This window comes from Suricata suricatta, chromosome 5 (assembly GCF_006229205.1).
Source record: "Suricata suricatta isolate VVHF042 chromosome 5, meerkat_22Aug2017_6uvM2_HiC, whole genome shotgun sequence".
Classification (NCBI taxonomy): Eukaryota; Metazoa; Chordata; class Mammalia; order Carnivora; family Herpestidae; genus Suricata; species Suricata suricatta.
Window position 1 is genome coordinate 67,218,467 of NC_043704.1, and position 20,324 is coordinate 67,238,790.

Here is a 20,324-nt window from a genome sequence, read left to right on the forward strand (position 1 = left end):
TATATATATATCAGTGGAACAGAATAGAATATCCAGAAATAATAATTACATGGTCAGCTAATCTTTGACAAAGCAGGAAAGAAAATCTAATGGGAAAAGACAGTCTCTTCAACAAATGGTGCTGGGAAAACTGGACAGCAACATGCAAAAGAATGAAACTGGACCTCTTTCTTACACCATACACAGAAATAAATTCAAAATGGATTAAAGACCTAAATGTGACACCTAAAACCATAAAAATCCTATAGAAGAGCACAAGCCAGTAATTTTTCTGACATCAGCCATAGCAACTTTTTCTAGATAGGTTCTCTGAGGCAAGGGGAAAAAAGGTAAAAATAATCTATTGGGACTACATCAAAATAAAAAGCTTCTGCACAGTAAAGGAAGCAATCAACAAAACTAAAAAGCAACCCATGGAATGGAGACTATATTTGCAAATGACATATCTGACAAAGGGTTAGTTTCCAAAATCTATAAAGAACTTCTAAAAATTGACACCACAAACCCCCAAATAATCCAATTTAAAAATGGGCAGAATACATGAACAGACATTTCTCCAAAGAAGACATACAGATGGCCAACAGACAAATCAAAAGATGCTCATCATCAGAGAAATAGCTACAATGAGATATCACCTCATACCAGTCAGAATGGCTAAAATCATCAGCACAAGAAATAACAGGTGTTGGCAAGGATGTGGAGAAAAAGAAACCCCGTGGACCATTGGTGGAAATGCAAACTGGTGCAACCACTGTGCAAAACAGTATGAAGTTTCCTCTAAAAGTTAAATATAGTACTACCCTACAATCTGGCAATTGCACTACTGGGTACTTACTCAAAGGATACAAAAACACTAATTCATTTTTTGTCTTTTATAGTTTATTGTCAAGTTGGTTTCCATATAACACCCAGTGCTCATCCTCACAAGTGCCCTCCTCCATGCCCATTACCCACCTTCTCCTCTCCCCCACCCCCATCCACCCTCAGTTTGTTCTCAGTATTTAAAAGTCTCCCATGGTTTGCCTCCTTCCCTCTTCTCAACTATTCTTTCCCCTTCCCCTCCCCCATGGTCCTCTGATAAGTCCCTCCTGTTCCACTTATAAGTGAAAACATATGGTATCTGTCCTTCTCTGCCTGACTTATTTCACTTAGCATAACACCCTCGAGTTCCATCCACATTGCTACAAATGGCCAGATTTTATTCTTTCTCATTGCCATGTAGTATTATATTGCATATATAAACCACATCTTCTTGATCCATTCATCAGTTGATGGACATTTAGGCTCGTTCCATAATTTGGCCATTGTTGAAAGTGCTGCAATGAACGTCGGAGAACATGTGCCCCTATACATCAGCACTTCTGTATCATTGGGTAAATTCCTAGCAGTGCTGTTGCTGGGTCACAGGGGAGTTCTACTGATAGTTTTTTGAGGAGTCTCCACTGTTTTCCAGAGTGGCTGTACCAGTTTACATTCCCACCAACAGTGTAGGAAGGTGCCCATTTCTCCACATCCTCGCCAGCATCTATAGTTTCCTGATTTGTTCACTTTAGCCACTCTGACTGGCATGAGTGAAAACACTAATTCAAAGTGATGTATGCACCCTGATGTTTATAGCAGCATTATTAACAAGAGCCAGGATATGGAAGAAGCCCAGGCAAAGTGTTCATTCATTTCTTAATGGATAAAGAAGAAGTGGGGATTAAGAAAGGACTTGTAGTGATGAGTACCAGGTATTGTATGCAAGTATTGAATACAGATACAATGGAATATTCTTCAGCCATAAAAAAAGAATGAAATCGTTGGGATGAGCACTGGGTGTTATATGGAATCCAACCTGACAGTAAACTATATTTTAAAAAATGAAATCTTGCCATTTGCAAGGACATGGATGGAGCTAGAGAGTAAAATGCTAAGTGAAATTAAGTCAGAAAGAGACAAATACCACACGACTTCACTCATATGTGGAATTTAAGAAACAAATAAACAAACAAACAAAACAAACATAGTGAGGGGGGAGAGAAAAACCAACAAACAGACTCTTAACTATAGAGAACAAACTGACAGTTACCAGAAGGGAGGTGGGTGGGTGGATGGGTTAAACGGGTGATGGGGATTAAGGAAGTCACTTGTAGTGATGAGTATCAGGTATTGTAGGCAAGTATTGAATCACAAAATTCTACACTTGAAAATAAATTTATACTCTATGTTAACTGGAAATTAAATGAAAACCTGAAAAGAAAAAAACAACATACATTTAGAGACACATAAACACTTCATTGCTCTCTGTGTACTCTAAAGATAAACTTCAAATTCCTCTACAAGGCCATCTTACTTGGCCCTTATTATATATTTTATTATGGTAGCAAGTGGCTTCAACTATGATTGTTGATTTGTCTATTTCTATTATACCTATCTGGGCTCATCCCTGCTATCAGCCCTTGTCAAGTTGCCCACCCTGGCCCTTCCAATTTTATTACATGTATAGATCAGTTTGGAGAGAGTTGGCATATTTACCAGTGAGTCTTCCAAACATTGACTCTCTCTCTCTCTCCTTTAATGTCCTTCCTTCAATCTACTTTGGGTTTAATTTACTTTTCCTTTTCTAATTTCTTTTTTTTTTAATTTAAATTCAAGTTAATTAACATATACTCTAGTCTTGGCTTCAGGAGTAGAACCCAATGCTCCTCCTGAAAAGTACCTTCCTTAACGCCCATTACCCATTAACCCACCCCTCCAGCAAACCCTCAGTTTGTTCTTGGTATTTAAGAGTCTCTTATGGTTTGCCTCTCTCTCCTTTTTATCTTATTTTTCCTCCCCTTCTCCTATGTTCATCTACTGAGTATCTCAAATTCCACATATGAGTGAAATCATATGATATCTGTCTTTCTCTGACTTATTTCACTTAGCATAATATACCCTAGTTCCATCCACATTGTTGCAAATAGCAAGATTTCATTCTTTTTCATCACTGAGTAGTACTTCATTGTATATACATACTACACCTTCTTTATCCATTCATAAGTCTATGGATGTTTGGGCTGTTTCCATAGTTTGGCTATTGTTGACAGTGCTGCTATAAACATTGGGGTGCTTGTGCTCCTTCAAATTAGCATTTTTGGGTAAATACCTAGTAGTGCAATTACTGGGTCATAGGATAGTTCTATTTTTATTTTTTTGAGGAATCTCCATACTGTTTTCCAGAATGGCTGCACCAGTGTGCATTTCCAACAACAGTGCGATCTATAATCTTTTAAAAATTTTTCTCTTTTCTATTCCACTAGTCTGTACTATATCTCTTTTGCATTCCTTTTATACTTTTTTTTAATTAATCAAATCTTTTTGTTCCATTTTCCCCACTACTAGCTTTTACTTGTTATACATTCTTTTATTTTTTTATTTTGTGACTATCTTTGAGATCATTACATACACCTGGGGCTTCTTACAGTAAATCTACATGATTAGTGTAACCACTACCATGGCAACTGTTGGGTTTCAGAGCACTGTAGTTCCATTTACTCTCTTCTGCATTTTTGTGTTGTTTTTATACATTTTAGTTTTGTATATATGTTGGATCTCATAAGACGATATTATTATTGTTTCATGCACTCAATATTCATTTAGATTTATTCACATACTTACTCTTTCTGTTTTCATTCTTTCTTGCATTTCATGCTTTAACCTGTAATCATTTTCCAACTTTTTGTGCAACTCTTCTGTGGATATTTCTCAGTTTGATAGTCTGAAAAAACTGTTTTTCCTCTATTTTTGAAGGATTTTTTGCTGTGTGTTTTAGGGTTCACATTTCTAGATTAGTGGCTATTTTCTTTCACATGTTATATTCTGGCTTCCATCATTCTGTTTACAAATTCAGCACCAAATCAATTAAGAATTGCAGGAAATAGGGGTGCCTGGGTGGCTCAGTTGGTTAAGCGTCCGATTTCAGCTCAGGTCATGACCTCATGGTTTGCAAGTTTGAGCCCCGCATCAGGCTCTGTGCTGACAGCTCAGAGACTGGAGCCTGCTTCAGATTCTGTGTCTCCCTCTCTCTCTGCCCTTCCCCAGCTCACTCTCTAATAAAATAAAATAAAAATAAATAGACATTAAAAATTTGAAGGAAATATTCCTCCCCTCTTAGGCCTCTCTCTCTATTTTTTAAATTTTGGTTTTTATTAGTGTTAATGTGCCAAGATGTGATTTTTCTTTAATGTTCATCCTGCTTGGAGTTTGGGCTTCATGAATTAGCAACTTGATGTCTCGCATCAATTTTTTAAAAATTTTAGCCATTATCTCTTCAAATATTGCCTCTGTCCTATTATCTATTTTTTCTGTCTTTCTGTTTCTGTGTCTACCTCTGTCTCCCACCCACTCTCTCCTTCTCCCACTCCCTCTTCTTCCTTCTTCCCCTTCCTGTCTCTTTGCTCTCTGGGACTCAAATTACATGAAACTAGAATACCTTGTGCTATTTTTATTTTTCTTCGGTTATTTTCTATATTTTAAAATTACTTTTCCTCTCTGTGATAAAAGCTGCTGAAGGACACTAACCTGACTTGGAGCATCTCAGAAAAGCACTATGTCTTGGTATTGTTGAAATGAATATCAACCAGCAGCAATATGGTCAAGGTTAGCATCACAGTTGCCTAGGTCCACACTACAGGTTGAGGCAGCAAAAGACTAGCCAAATATTTTAAAAGAAGACCTGGGGAACAAGAGAGCCATAAGGAACCTTGGAAAGCCCATTCCATTGCTCTTTCTTCTTTCCTGAATTCCTAAGCCTCCTTCTGCTATCATTTCCATTCTGTTTAGAGAACTTACTTTAGCCATTCTTACTGGTAGGTTTGCTAGTGACAAATATTCTTAGTTTTTTGGGGGGAGGGTTTGTTTTTTCATTTGAGAATACTTTAGTTTTCCTTCATTCCTGAAATATATTTTTCCTGGATATAGAAATAGGGTTAACAATTCTTCTCTTTCAGCACTTGGAAAATGTTGCACCAGTTCCTTCTGGCCTCCATAGTTTCAGATAAAAATTTGCTGTTCAGGACATGGGGATTGTCATTGACATGGGTTCTAAACCATACATCCTGGGCATAATCACTGTGTATAATCAATAAATTGTCCAATACATCAAAAAAATTACTACTACTTGAACCACTCTTCTATTATAGACAGTGCATAATTTCTTTGTAACTGCTTTCAATATTTTGTTTGTGGTTTATTCAATGTTTGATTATGCTGTGTTGTGGGTTGGATTTTTTTTCCTTTTGGTTTCTGCTTTTTGTGGTCCACTAACCTTCTTGAATTTGTAGGTTTATCCTTTTTACCAAATTTGGAAATTGTACAGCCTTTCAATGGTTCTTTGAGTATTTTTTCAGTCTCATCCTCTTTCCCTTGTGTTTCTAGGACTTTGATGACATGACTGTTAGATACTTTGTTATTGTGCCACAGACTCCTGATGCCCTGGTTCATTTGTTGTTGTTCAAATTGATAACATCTATTAATCTATTCTTTTATTAATCTTCTTTCCTCTGTCATCTCTAATCTACTATTGAGTACATCTGGTGAGTTTTATTTCATTTATTATAATTTTCAATTTTATAATTTCTTTTTAGTTCTTTTTCATAGCTTTATTTCTTTGCTGAAACTATTTTTTTATTTGTTTCAAGAGTGTAGTTATTAGTTGGACATTTTTATGATTGCTGCTTTACAACCCATGTCAGATAATTCCAACATCTCAGTCGCCCTGTTGGCATCTGCTAACTGTCTTTTCTCATTTGAGTTGTAATTGTCCTGTTCATAGGACGATGAGTGAATTTTAACCATAGTTTGTACATTTGAGTATTATGTTAGATTCTGGATGCCATTTAATCTTTTTCTTCTTTGGCAAGAAGTCACACTGTTTAGATGACTCAGGGGGTGCCTGGGTGGCTCAGTCGGTTAAGCCTCTGGCTTCGGCTCAGGTCAGATCTCACGTTTGTGAGTTTGAGCCCCGTGTCAGGCTCTGTGCTGACAGCTAGCTCAGAGCCTGGAGCCTGCTTCAGATTCTGTGTCTCCTTCTCTCTCTGCCCCTCCCCCTCTCATGCTCTGTCTTTCTCTGTATCAAAAATAAATAAAACATTTAAAAATAAATAAATAAAAATAGAACACTCAGGAAATTGGAGGTGGATGTTCAGCTCCTCACTAGTCCTCTGATACCTTGCTGGCAAAAGTGTAGTACCAACTGGCACCAACTCATTGCTTCTGGGTTTCAGGGGAGTCTACTCCCTGCTGGGTCCCACCGATGCCAGAAGGAAGATCAGAGTGCCAACTAGCACCACTTCACACTTCCCTCTTCCACCTCATTGCTACTGCATGAAGGTGGGTGTGGAAGTTCAATTTCTCTGAGTGCCAGTTAAATTGGGGATAGGGAGGTTGGGAGGACAGAGAAGGTGGAGGGCCACTGTGCACCACTTCATTCCATTTCATTCCTGGTAGAGATAGAAGAAGCTCAGTTCCTCCCATTATGTCCTGCTGACAGGGGGGCAGGAAGAAAGAAGGGTGTTGACTAGCACCTCCTAAAATCATCTCTTTTTGCCTCTCAGTTGTGGGTGAGAGTTGGAAGCTCAGCTTTTTGCTTGGTCATGCTGATACTACTCCAGTGGTGGAACTGGAGTACTGCTTGCTGTCATTGTTTGACCCCATGGACGCCAGCATGGTGGGGGATTCAGAATGCTATCATTGGTTGAGGAATGAAAGTTCAGCTTCCTGTTCAGTCCCACAGACACTGTAGTAGAGTTTTTCTATTGGTATTTGGTTGGAATAGGGTGGATATTGTCAAAATATTTTGTGTTCTGCTACATTGCTCTTTTCCCAGTTCTTTGACTAGGGGGAACAGCCATTATGGAGTACATTTTTGGCTGCACCTGTTGGCAATTTCAGCTATAGGCTTCTCTGGCCTCCTGTACCAGAAATATAGGAAGCAAAAAAGAGACCCAGGGAATTCACCACCATTCCTGAGATCCCTCAGCAGTTCACCTTTCTCTTTCTACCTTTCAGAGTCTCCCTATGTTTGCAGTGTTATGTCCAAATTTTCTTAGTTGTAAGACAGAGGACTAGGAAGGAATGTGCCTACTCCTTCTTGGCCAGAACCACAAATCCTAAGTTGTTCTTAAAGGCGTATATAAATAAAATCAATAAGAACCAAGTTTTTCTTGGTTGTTCTCCTACTGTAGTATATTCTCCCCTCCCCCAGTTTTATTGAGAAATAATTGACATACAGCACTATGTAAGTTTAAGGCATATAGCATGATGGTTTAATTACATCACTAATGATGAATTCCTTATTGCTCTAGTTAGGGAGGCAACTTTGTATCATTATTAGAAAGAACATTGACTCTGGTGTAGCAAACTCTAGTTTGAGTCTCTATTCTATTTACTACTATGGGCCCTTTGGCAAGATTTATGAAGGGTCATAATACCTTAATAGAGTTACTGAGAGAATAAAATAACATGTGCAAAGCATTGAGGAGGGTACAGTAGGCACTCCATAAATACTACAATCTACTATGTTAAGTTTAATGAATAGGGAAGAAAGTTCATATCTTCAGTAAGTTAGAACTTTGTTGTTGTAAACTTACCTTGGGCTAAGTTCATCTATGATCTCTTCAATATTCAATTACAGAAACTCAAAAGGAGCCTGAATTCTAATAATGAAGCTTAGCAAGCTCTGAGCCCCTGGCATTAAATTCCCTGAAGACAAATACCATATCAATATCCCTTTTATATTCTCCACACGATCCTTCCTACCCAAACCTCTCTCCTAGAGAAATTTTCTAGCCACAACCCAGATGAGGGGAAGCCCTAGATAATAAGGGACTCTGCCATCCTTAGAGATTAGACCAAGAATGGACATTAGCCCAAATAGGATTCATCAGAGTAGAGAATTTATAATTGAGACAAAGGTATAGAGAGTTAGTCAGATGGTATAAGACATTCAAATTGAAGGGTCTACAGGTTGTTAGGGGATTGGGTGGACACCATGGAAGCCTTTGTGTAAGTCAAAGTTAGGATGAAATTAGAATCCTGTGAAAGAAGGTGTTTATCAAGCAGACAGATAAACAAATACGTACAGAAATGCTGAAGTGGGAGGACCCACCGCTTGAAATAGAGACAAAAACAAACAAGAGGACAGATATTCAGAGAAGAGTGAAGATAAGGGGATAGATAGGATATCAAATGAGAAAGAATGGAACTGAGAATGGAGTGGTGGCCCTAAAAGGACTCAGATGACTACAATATCTGTTAACTGGAAACACCACTGAGGCCCTGTTGCGATTGATTATGATCCTGCCTTGCTTGAAGACCCTGTGATGACCCTACTTAAGGTAATTATCTCCTCACGCCCTACCCAACTCTCCTCCATTGCCTCCACATCTGCAACTAGAGGCAGATAATAAAACACCTGTGGGGTCAATCACTAAGTCATATCAGGAACAAAAGCCCTGTGTGGCAAAAAAGAAAAAGTTACAACAATGCAATAATGTTTATCAGTACAATCCTGGGGGAACAGACATGGAACTGAATTATGAGGGTACTATACCAGGGGTGGAGGAAAATAAATTTTAGTTAGGCTGAAATTATTTTTTAAGTCTATTCTTATTATTTATTTTGAGATACAGAGAGCATGAGTGGGGGAACAAGTCCAAAGGCCTAGCTAGTTCTTGTCTTGATATAGCTGAACATAAAATGAACTCTGTCCTCTGTGAAATTACCACCCAAAAAGCACAGGGTTTTACTCTACAGTACTGCAAGAGACCAGAAAAGCTTTTGATTTTTAAGATGCCTGTCCAGAATTCTTTGAATCCTTTCTGCAGAACTTGAAAACTAACATTGAATAAAAATTTTATCTTACAAGTCTTTAAAAATAAATGTAACTGGGAATTTTGTTTACTTTGACAACAAAACTAAATGGAAAGGTGAGTGGAGATTAGAGGGAATGTGAGAGTGGCTAACACTCTCGCCAGGATGTTCATTTGAAACCTGGGGTTTTAAAGCACAATGACTCCAAATGCACAACATTTTCCTTTACTTTTTTCATAACCCAGGAGGAGTCTTTTCAAAAATAAACTCTCTTCAAGTGAAATATTTGAAGTTTAACAATTCTTCCAGTTAAAGAAAAAACTTTTAAAATTAAAACTAGCATTCATATAAACACATTTTAAAAGGATTTCTATCATTCATTATATGTCAGATAATGCATTTTGGAATAATGTTCCACCTACTATACTTAAGACTTTAATTAACATGTAGTGCATGTCATAGAATTCACCCATTATAAGCATACAGATTCATGGCTTTTGGTAAGTTTACAGAGCTGTTCAGCCATCTCCACAATTCAATTCTAGAACATTTCCATCACCACAAAAAGAATCCTCTTGTCCATTTGCACTCAATTCCTGCTTCAATCCCAGTCCTGGGCAATCACTGTCCTATAGTCCTATAGTCCTTTACTTACTATCTCTATAGATTTGCCTTTCCTGGACATCTCCTATGAATGGAATTATATGCTATGTGGTCTTTTCTATCTGGCTTCTTTTACTTAACATATTGTTTTTGAAGTTCATCCATGCTGTAGTATGTATCAGTAATTTGTTTTTCTTTATACTGAATAGGATTCCATTGTATGGGTGGCTACACCACATTTTGTTCATCTGTTCACCAGTTGATGGAAATTTGGATCTTTTCTACTTTTTTCATTATTATAAATAAGCCTTCTATGAACATTCTTATAAAAGTTTTTATATCCATGTATTATTTCTCTTGGGTAATGTGAGGCAGTGGAATTTCTGGTTGTATGATAAATTTATGTCTAATATATATTTTTTAATTGTCCAAAGACTTTCAAAGCAGCTACAGTTATTTCATATTTCCACCAGCAACCATGAAGATTCCCATTTCTCCACATTTAATCTACCACTTTTTAATGTTTGTCTCTTTTATTATTCTCATTCTAGCAGGTGTGAAGTGGTGTCTTATTGTGATTTTAATTTGTATTTTCTGAATGATAATGATATGATAGAGACATCTTTTCACAGGCTCATTAGTCATCTTTATGTTTTCCTTCATGAAATCTCTTTTCAAATATTGCCTATTTTTAAAATTTTGGTTGTTTGTCTTACTGAGTTGTAAGATGTCTTTATAGATGAATGTTAGCAGTATTTTTATCAAAGATTTGTGAATGTACTCTCTGTGGTTTGTATTTCTATTTCCTTAATGGTGCCTTTTGAATTGCAAAAGTTTTAAATTTTGATGAAGTCCAATTTATAATTTTTTTAGAGATTATGCTATTGGTGCTATATCTAAGAACTCTTTACCTAATCCAAGGACACAAAGGTTTCCTTCTATCTTCTTCCCTAAATGTTTTACAGCTTTAAGTCTTACATTTTGAGCTATTATCCATTTTCAATTGATTATTTGTGTACATATGAAGTAAGGGTCTAAATCCTTTTTTTACATGCGGCCATCCAAATGACCTAGCCCCATTTGTAGAAAAGACATTCCTTTCCTCACTGAATTGCCTAAGCAGTTTTGTAGAAAAATCAATCTACCATAAATATAAGGATTTATTTCTGGACTCTGTTCCACTGACCAGTAGGCCTATCCTTATGTGTGTACCACACTCTCTTAATTACTGTAGCTTTAAGGTACATTTTATTTATATATTTATTTAGAGAGATAGAGAATGAGCCGGGGAGGGGCAGAAAAGGAGAAAGAGAGAGTCCCAGGTGGGCTTCACAATGCAGGGCCAAAATCAGAAGCTTAACCAACTGAGCTACCCAGGGTCCCCAGTAGTACATTTTAAAATTGGAAGGTATATGTTCTCCAATTTTATTTTTCAAGATTATTTTTATTATACTGGGAACCAGTCTTGCATATTATGGGCCAAATCCCACTTATTCATTGTGTATAATTATTTTTAAGTATTAAAATATTTGGTAATATTCTGTTAATGATTTTTGCATCTAAGTTCAGAAGGGATGTTTGTTTGTGGTTTTCTTTTTTTGTAATGACTTTTGCAGTGGCTTTGCACTGGTCTCCTAAAATGAGTTGGGAGTATTTCCTCCTCTTCTATTTTCCGGAAGACATTATACAAACTTAGTGTTAATTATACTTCAAAAGTTTTGCTATTATTCTCCAATGAAACTATCTGGGCCTGCCTTGAGATTTCATTTCAGAGAGCTATTAATTAAAAGTCCAATTTCCTGAGGTAGCAGCAGTTGTGGTGACTGAGCAGAGGCCACTGACAAGAATTTGGTATTAGGAGACATTTCACACTGGTACAACAGATTGCCAGCTACATTAAAAAAACTGCTGGTGCCAGCACATTCTGTGTACTGGAATCCTTTGCACCAAAGAGACTTATGACTATCTTCAAGACTCTGGCCAATTATGTTTATATTGTGAGAGTAGACTTTGATGCAGATCTGAACTATCCAGAACAGAAAGTTGTAACTGTTGGACAGCTCAAAATAGGTTTGATCCATGGGCATCAAGTTATTCCATGGAGAGATATGACCAGTTTAGGCCTGTTGCAGAGGCAGTTTGATGTGAACATTTTTATCTGAGGACACACACACAAATGTGAAGCATTCAAGCATGACAAAAATTTTATCCCAGTTTCCATTACTACAGCATGTAGTGTCTTGGAAACAAACATTATTCCTTCATTTGTCATGAAGGATATCCAGGCTTCTACAGTTGTCACTTATGTGTATCACTAATTGGAGATTATGTGAAAGTAGAACAAATTGAATACAAAAAAAATCTTAAAGCCAAAAACATCCAATTTCCTTAATGGTTATAGTACCATTGAGATGATCTATTTCATCATAGTTACACTTTGTCTGTGGTTGTCAAAGAAATGTTTCATTTCTTCTAAGCTACCATGTTTATGAGCATAACGTTGTATGTAATACTCATTTTTTATTTATTATTTAGTACTTATTTTATCCCTTATTATTTATTTTGTACTGGCTGCAGTATCTGGAATGCTATTTCCTATATTGTGCTGAATATTGATGATATGTATCCTATTTTTACTAGTCTAAATGGAAGCTTGTCAATTTTATTGGTATTTCTAAAGAGCAAACTTCTTATTTCTTGGGTTTTTTGGTAATGTTTTCTATTTCCAATTTTATTTTGTTCTTATATTTATTATTCCATACCTTCTGTTCACTTTGGGTTTATTATGCTTCTTTTTCTAGTTTTTTGAAGAACTTAGACTGAACTTTACTGTCATTACTGAAATGACAGTAAAAATTTTTTTTTAACATTCATTTATTTTTGAGAGAGTCAGAAAAAGAGCAAGTGGGAGAAGACAGAGAGAGAGGGAGACATAGAATTTGAAGCAGGCTACAGGTTCTGAGCTGTCAGCACTTGTGTCTTGAACTCACAAACCATGAGATCATGACCTAAGCCGAAGCTGGATGCTCAAATGACTGAGTCATTTGGGGCCTCATCCTCATTTTTATTTTATTTTTATTTTTAAATTATTTTTTTAATGTTTATTTATTTTTGAGAGAGAGACAGAGCATGAATGGGGGAGGGGCAGAGAGAGAGGGAGACACAGAATCCAAAGCAGGCTTCAGGCTCTGAGCGGTCAGCACAGAGCCCAATGTGGGGCTGGAACCCACGAACCTTGAGATCATGACCTGAGCCGAAGTCAGACATTTGACCGGCTGAGCCACCCAGGCAGGCGCCCCACATCCTCATTTTTAATGAAAACATTTAGTGCTGCAAATTTCCCTCTCAGAACTGATTTAGCTGCATCCTACATATTTTGATGTGTTGTGTTTTCATTTTATTCAGTTGTATGTGCTTTTTAAATCCTCTTTGGGGTGCCTGGGTGGTTCAGTTGAAGCATCCAACTTCGACTTAGGTCATGATCTCAGGGTTGGTAGGTTCGAGCTTTGTGTCGGGCTCTGTGCTAACAGCTCAGAGCCTGGAGCCTGCTTCAGATTCTGTGTTTCCCTCTTTCTGCTCCTCCCCCACTCCTGCTGTCTTTCCCTCTCTGAAAAATAAACATTAAAATTTTTTAAATTTCCCTTTGAGACTTCCTGTTTGCCCATAATTATTTATAAGTGTATTTGCTTACTTTCCAAGTATTTCAAGAGTTTCCTGTCTTCTTTGTTATAAATTTCCAGTTTTATTCCATTAGAATCAGAGCACACATTCTATATGATTTTAATTCTTTTATATTTGTCTAGGTTTTGTTTACGGTAGCTTTCATATTGTGTTTTTTCTATTTGGTGAATGTCTCAAAGGCATTTGAGAAAAATGTATTCTGCTCCTGTTGGGTGGTCTGTTTTATTTTTATTTTTTTTAACATATTTTTAATGTTTATTAATTTTGAGAGACCAAGCAGAGGAGGGTAGAGAGAGGAGACACAGACTGTGAAGCAGGGACCAGGCTCTAACCTGTCAGCACAGAACCCAACATGGGACCCTACCAACCATGAGATCATGACCTGAGCCAAAGTCTGATTCTTAACCAACTGAGCCACCTAGGCGCCCCTGGGTGGTCTGTTTTATATATGTTAATTAGATCCTGCTGATTGATTGTGTTGTTCAGATCTTTATCCTCAAGCCTTTTTGCCTAGTAGTTCTACTGTTACAGAATTTCATCTGGATCACCGGGGTGGAAAAACCAAGCATCATTCAGAGACCCTGGAAGGCAGGAGATTTATTTTACACCAGTGGGCTCAGAGAAGGTCATTCTCCAGAGGTCTGAGCCCAGAATATTAGTAGGGGGAACAATTTATAGCCTGTTACTTCCACATTCCTCATTAATCATGGACAGGTATTTCCTATTAGTCTTATCAGCCAACTTAAAACATATTTTCCCTATCAGTATCAGCTACTGGAGGGAAGGAGTATTGAAGTTCCCAGCTATAATCAGAGATCCTTCTCTTCCTCATTTCAGCTTTATCAGTTATGCTTTATGTATTTGACACATTGTGGTTTAGCTCAGACATTTAATATCAGATGTCTTCCTGGCAGATTGATCCTTTTATCTTTATAATAATGTCTCAGTTCTCTGGTAATTTTCTTTGAAGCCTACTATATGGGATATTAATGTTGCCACATCTGCTCTCCTTTTTTACTATTAATGTGCACATTGTATATACTATCTTTTCCCACCCTTTCACTTCAACCTGTGCAGGAATTTGAAATTAGTACTCCAAGTGAATTTGTTACACACAGCATACAGTTGTATGTTTGGTTTTCATTACTGTTGGTTGTTGTTTTAATTTGCCAATCTCTGTGTTTTGATTGGTGTATTTAGACCATTTACATTTAAGGTAACTATTGATATATTATCATTTTAGTATGCTATTTTATTATTTATATTCTATTTGTTTTCTTTGCTTCTCATTGTTCCTTTTTCTCTTGCCTTTTTGGAAGTTATTTCAACATGTTTTAGGATTCCATCTTGATTTATTTATGGCACTTTGAGCTTATCTCTGTATAATTTTCATAATGGTTGCTCTGGGTGCTACTTACAATGATGTACTAGTGTTAATATTTACCACTTCAAATGAAGTATAGAAACTTCACTTCCATTTAGGTCCCTTCCTCATCTTTGAATATTTTGAGTATTAGGATTATAATTTTTGTTTTAATCAATAAATATGATTTATACAACTCATAAGAAAAAGAATTGTTTACTGTATGGACTCATATTTCTGTTCTTTCCATTGTTTCTTCTTGATTCCTCATGCTGTAAGTTCTCTTTTTTTATCTATTCCTTTGTCTGAAGAACTTCCTTTAACCAGTCTTTTAAGGGTAGGTCTGCTAGTCATAGAATCTTTTAATTTTTACTCATTTGTAAATGACTTTCTTTTTCCCTTCATTCCAGGAAAATAGTTTTTCCAGATAGAGAATTATGGTTAATAGTTCTTTTCTTTCAGTACTTAAAAAATGTTTTGCCATTTCCTTCTTCATGGTTTCACATGAGAAATCCATTTAAATTGGTACTCCCCTACAGAGAATGAATTGTTTCTCTCTGATTGCTTTCAGGAATTTTTGTCTTTTTTTTTTTTAAGGCTTAATTATCATATATCTTGGCACGGTTCCTGCAGGTTTATTCTGGTTGGGTTCATTCAGCTTCTAGGTTCGTTCAATCTCTAGGTCTTTAATCAAATTCAGGCAGTTCCCAGCCATATTTCTTCAAATACTTATTCACTCCTACTCTTTCTACTCTACTTTCTGGGACTACAATGAATACGACTATTGGATATTTTGTTATAATCTCACAGGTCCCTGAGGCTCTGTTCATTTTTTCAAGTTTATTTTCTATTATTCAAATTGAATTCTATTTTTTTAATTTAATGTTTATTTATTTTTGAGAGAGAAGGGGAGAGGGACAGGGAGAAGGAGGGAGAGAGAGAGAGAGAGAGAGAGAGCAAGCAGGGGAGGGGCAGAGAAAGAGGGTGACATAGAATCTAAAGGAGGCTCCAGGCCCCAAACTGTTCATACAGAGCCTGACACAGGCTCAAACTCATGAAATATGAGATCACGACCTGAGGTGAAGTCGACCATTAACCAACTGAGCCACCCAAGTGCCCCGAGTGAATTCCATTGTTCTATTCACTGATTCTAACTTCTATCATTTCCACTCTACTGTTGAGCCCATCCAGTGAGTTTTTATTTTCTGTTGTATTTTTCAGTTTTATAATTTCCTCTTCTTTTTTGTATAACTTCTATATTTTTTAGATTTTCTATTTTTTCATTTAAGAGAATTTGTAATTGATTGTCATAGTATTTTTATAATGTCTGCCTTCAAATTCTTATCAGATAATTCCAATATCTGATTCATGTCAAGGTGGCATGAGGTGATTTTTTTCATTCAAGTCATGATTTTCTTGGTTCTTGGTTTGTGTCCTGGTCATTTTGTCTATTGTGTTAGAATACTCTGAGTCCTATTTTAATATTTTATTTTACAGGAAGTTATTTTGTTAGGCTTAACAGACAAATTTTGGCCTACTTTTATAGGCCATGACTCTAATGACAGTTTAATTTTCAGAATCTTCATGATATCATGTTGGTCTACTTGATGTATTTGGTGCTGCTGGGGCTCACTCTGGTCTGGTTTATGCTGCCTGAAGGGATGCAAGGAATTTCTTCTAGCTGAGTTGCCAGATATCTTTTGGTGAGGGAGGGGGGCATAGAAATCCTTTTCTTGGTGTTCCCCTGCTATCCATCCTAGTTTATCTGAGTCAGGGAGGAGAGTCTCAGTTTCATGAAGACACAGTGGCTTTTAGGCCCACAGCTTCTAGCTGTGACAGGTCCTTTTTTCTGGCTCCATAGTCAGCCCTACTTTCTCTGGGCAGAGGAGGAGAGTCTCTGGTGTCTGGGAACAAAGAGGCTTTCTCAGCTGGGTCACCTGCTTTACCTGAGTCTTTCTTAACTGGTTCTTCCCACCCACCACAATATCACTCTTCCCTGGCCTAGCAGGGAAGGAGTATACTTCCCCTGGTCACTTATTTTTGGTAGGGCTCCTAGTCAGTCCCCATTGCCTGAGGCTGTCCTATGGACTCCCATGAAATCCAGGGGGGAAGAATGGGATATTACCCTTTGTTGCTAGATGGGAAGTTGGAAAATGCCAGTTCTGGGTGGCTATCTATTTTTGATTCGGGGATTCAAGATGTCCTACCTCTGTGTTGCTCCTCAGGTCCTGGGTTCCCAAACCAGTTTGCCTTCTTCTCAGAACCCTTTAAAGTTCTCCTTTGCCTGTTTCTTGTGCCATTTCCAGGGTTTATAAAGTTATGCTTAGTGGGGAGAAGCAAAACAAAGAAGGTCTATGCCATCTTGTCCAGACCAGAAGACCCTCACCTACTGAAGTTTTATGTCTTTTTGTTTTAATGTTTACTTATTTTTGAGAGAGCATAAGTGGGAGAGAAGCAGTGAAAGGCAGTTTGGAAGATCTGACAGCGTGGAGCCTGACATGGGACTTGAACCTGCTAACCAAGAGACAAAGACCTAAGCTAAAGTCAGATGCTCAACAGACTGAACCACCCAGGAGCCCCTGAATTTTATGTCTTATCTATTAAATTTTTTTCTGCCTTGCTATTTTAAGTCCAGTTACATTATAGACATCAAAAATCCCCCCCAAAAACCTTTGCCCAATGCAGGCATTTAACCTGTTTTCTCTAGACATAATTAATGAGGCTGGGGAGAAAATTAATGTGTCAACACAACAGGATCTAAATTCAGCTTAAGACCATACACATAAAGATACTGTTGAGGAACACAAACACACCCCTCCTTTCAGACCATCTCCTTGGCTGATCAAGGAGGGTGTCTACATCAAGCACAAATGGGTTCATGAAACCACAAAAGGGGCTGGAGGGAGTGGCTTAGCTTATTACAGGGAGGCCATAGCCCACTCCTCCTGGGGTTCTGGGAGTGGCAAAACCTACCTGGATGCTCTGCTTGGGAAATCTTAACTCTGCAAGGCTGAGTGGTGCCAAAAGAAAGGTGACTCCAAAACTATCCAAGTTGGCCTGGCTCTTCTCTGAGCTTTAGTAAGAAAGAAAACTCCATTCAGTTAAGTGCATCAAAGTAGATATTTATTTGGGGCAGAATCCTTAGGTCAATACATTTTCTTTCTAATTTATTTATGTAACTATGTTGTTCCCAAGAAGCATTCAAAGTGATTTTAATGTATACATAATATATAAGAATATATAAATTAGATATAGGCAAAAAAAAAAAAAGACCATAAAGAAAACATGGAACAGGAATAAGTTTGGTGCAAAATTGCTTCTTGTGATTTTTGACACTTGGATAAATAACCCACGAGAAAGCACATTGCTGGAATATTTCCCATGCCATCTCTGACTTGACCCTCAACAGCACTCAGGACTGGGCATGGCTACGCAAAGTGTACTCCTAATAGGGAGGTATGCTATAGAGACAGAGACAAGTTCCCATGGAAATTTTCCGTATACTATTCAATAAATTTCCTGTACCTGAAACATGTTTGATTTCTTCTTAAAGATTCCTGAGTTTCTCACTTTGAAAATGGCCATCGTTCCAATCTGGGTAACCTAGTTGAAGACTCCAGCTACTAAGTTCCTGAGGGATCACATCCCAGTTAGGGTCCATTACATGTCAGATACTCTAAAGGCTCAGAGTGTGAGCCAAAGCTAACACTATCATCATTAATTCCTCAAACTTTTGATTTTCATATCTTCTATTTCATTCTCAGAATCTAAGCCAAAATTGATAGATATGAAGTTGTAGAGTCCCTCCCAAGTCAGTTAGGCATCTAGGTGATGTTGATGACATACAGAGCTGAGAAGTAGCCAAAGAAGTAGTGCTGGGCCCGGTGACTAAATGACCACACTCCTTCCACTATGGGAGCTGTCTCTTTCCTGGAGAATAGAACACACACACAAAAAATACAGTCAGCTGAGATCTATTGTCTATGCATATAATACACAAGGTGCATTTGATTCTGTGCAAATCCTTGGTGTGTGGTGGATGCTGGGACAGCATGTATGTATCTAAAAAATATTTCTTGACTCTGCATAAAGCCAGCGTCTTCCCCAGGCTTAGGTTTCTCTTCTTTCATACCTCCCTGGAGCCTCCCTCAAACATCTTTATTTTTTGAAAACTTAGTCTAATTCATTTTGTAACCTGCTGATTTTAACGTCTTTAAGTATCCCTTGACTGCAAAAAAAAAAAAAAAATCCCCTGTCCATTCATCAGCCCATCTCCCTACCATTTGTTCATGAAGACATGGCCCAGTTTTTTTCCTACTCATATTCTCCTGAACCATTCTGTCTCAGCTCTTCTAAAAAGTTTAACTTCATACCTTGGCATTTCTCTCAAGTTGTTTTTCAGTGATCATTAATTATCTCTTCCTGACCAAACTCAGTGGCTTTTCTTCAGAAGTCCACTTGATCTTTTGGCTTTTCAACTTGTTCTATCAGGGCAAAGACTATGTCTACACTTCTCATATTTCTCTAACTATATATTGTAAGGGATCATTTCTATTTAAGTTTTGAATATCTACAGCTGTAGTCCATGAATGTGACCTTTCTTATCTTACTTAAAGTGGCAAAATAAGGTATCTGTCCCCAAACATACCGTTCAAAATGCATTGTATATGTATATATATTCATGTCACTATAGAAAGATTGTTTCTATTTTATTAGGACCGTGATTTTTGGGGGTGTGTGGCTACTAATCAAAATTCTATGAGATAAATGTCCTCTGATACAAAGGAAAGCAATGAAAAGGGACAAAAGGAAAGTTCCTTGTGCAGGGCTTGCTGAAGAAAAACCTCTACATGATAAAGGAATAGGCATTGTATTAAAAGTAGAAGATTAAGTATATTGATTAAGAAAAGCTTTTATTAAATTGAGTCAAGAAAAATGAAAAAAAAATCTTGGCTTTTCTACTTAAAATTTTAGTTCAACTTGGAGAGGAAGGAAGGCAGTAATTTTCTCTTATATTAGAACAGGTGTGTATAGGACAAGCTTGCAACAAACCAGAAATGCCTTGGGAAGCCCTTTCTGATATGGCAAGACTGGAAAGTCAATTTAAAGGAGATCAGGAACACGGGGGCAGTGTGAAACCACAGTTTAAAACGATATTATAGTTTCTTAGATTTCTGAGATTTGATGAAGTGAAAAAAAAACCAGACCTGAGGTCATATCTCAACTGGTTTTGTAGTCAAATGAGAGTCTCCTCAACATAGTGTCCATTTTCTCACTGGCACTGTGCAAAAATTAGTTCTTACCTATTTTGGATGGAAGCCCTTGTTCCTTGGTATATATCTGTTAAACATTATTCTTCAGAGAGAAGTTTCCATGTGAGCTAAAAGATTCTTTGATTGATGCATATTGCTCTGAATATTTAGTGAAGTATTTTAATAAGTATTTTGTAAAAAGTTATGGAAAAACTGTAACTGCTAAAAGCTTGATTTAAGAAAATGGTGAAGCACTGATCAACTCAAGGAACCAACAGAAACGTCCAGTTATACATCATCAAAGATTGCCATCTAGTGGCCTACTTGTCTTATAAGTTCTGAAGTTAGGGGCAAGCTCTGAAGACTTCAGAGGCTAGGAAAATATGTGGGGACCATCCAGCCCCACAGAAAAAGCGAAGAGTGAGACTCTGGCCCTGTAGACTTTTGCTTCACTTAAGGCACTCAAAATTCCAACTATAAACAAAACACTGTGCTCTTTCAAACCAACCAATTTTCTAAAGCCAGCTTGGGCCCTGGACCTAAGTCACTCAGAATATGAGTAGACAGTTCAATGTGATAAAGTAAAGTGA

The 20,324-nt window shown here is 37.3% G+C and overlaps 1 protein-coding gene and 1 pseudogene across 1 annotated transcript in view; one reads left to right on the top strand and one right to left on the bottom strand.

The window, feature by feature from the left end:
- The first annotated feature begins 9,325 nt into the window (after nt 1–9,325).
- Nucleotides 9,326–11,830, top strand: LOC115291164 (annotated as a pseudogene).
- A 5,753-nt stretch (nt 11,831–17,583) lies between these two features.
- The window catches only part of ILDR1 (immunoglobulin like domain containing receptor 1), a 30,163-nt gene continuing 27,422 nt past the window's right edge, over nt 17,584–20,324 (bottom strand). The window contains exon 8 of the mRNA XM_029940715.1: nt 17,584–18,412. Coding sequence (XP_029796575.1) covers nt 18,371–18,412 — 42 coding nt within the window. The 3' untranslated portion in view covers nt 17,584–18,370. The remainder of the gene's footprint in view (nt 18,413–20,324) is intronic.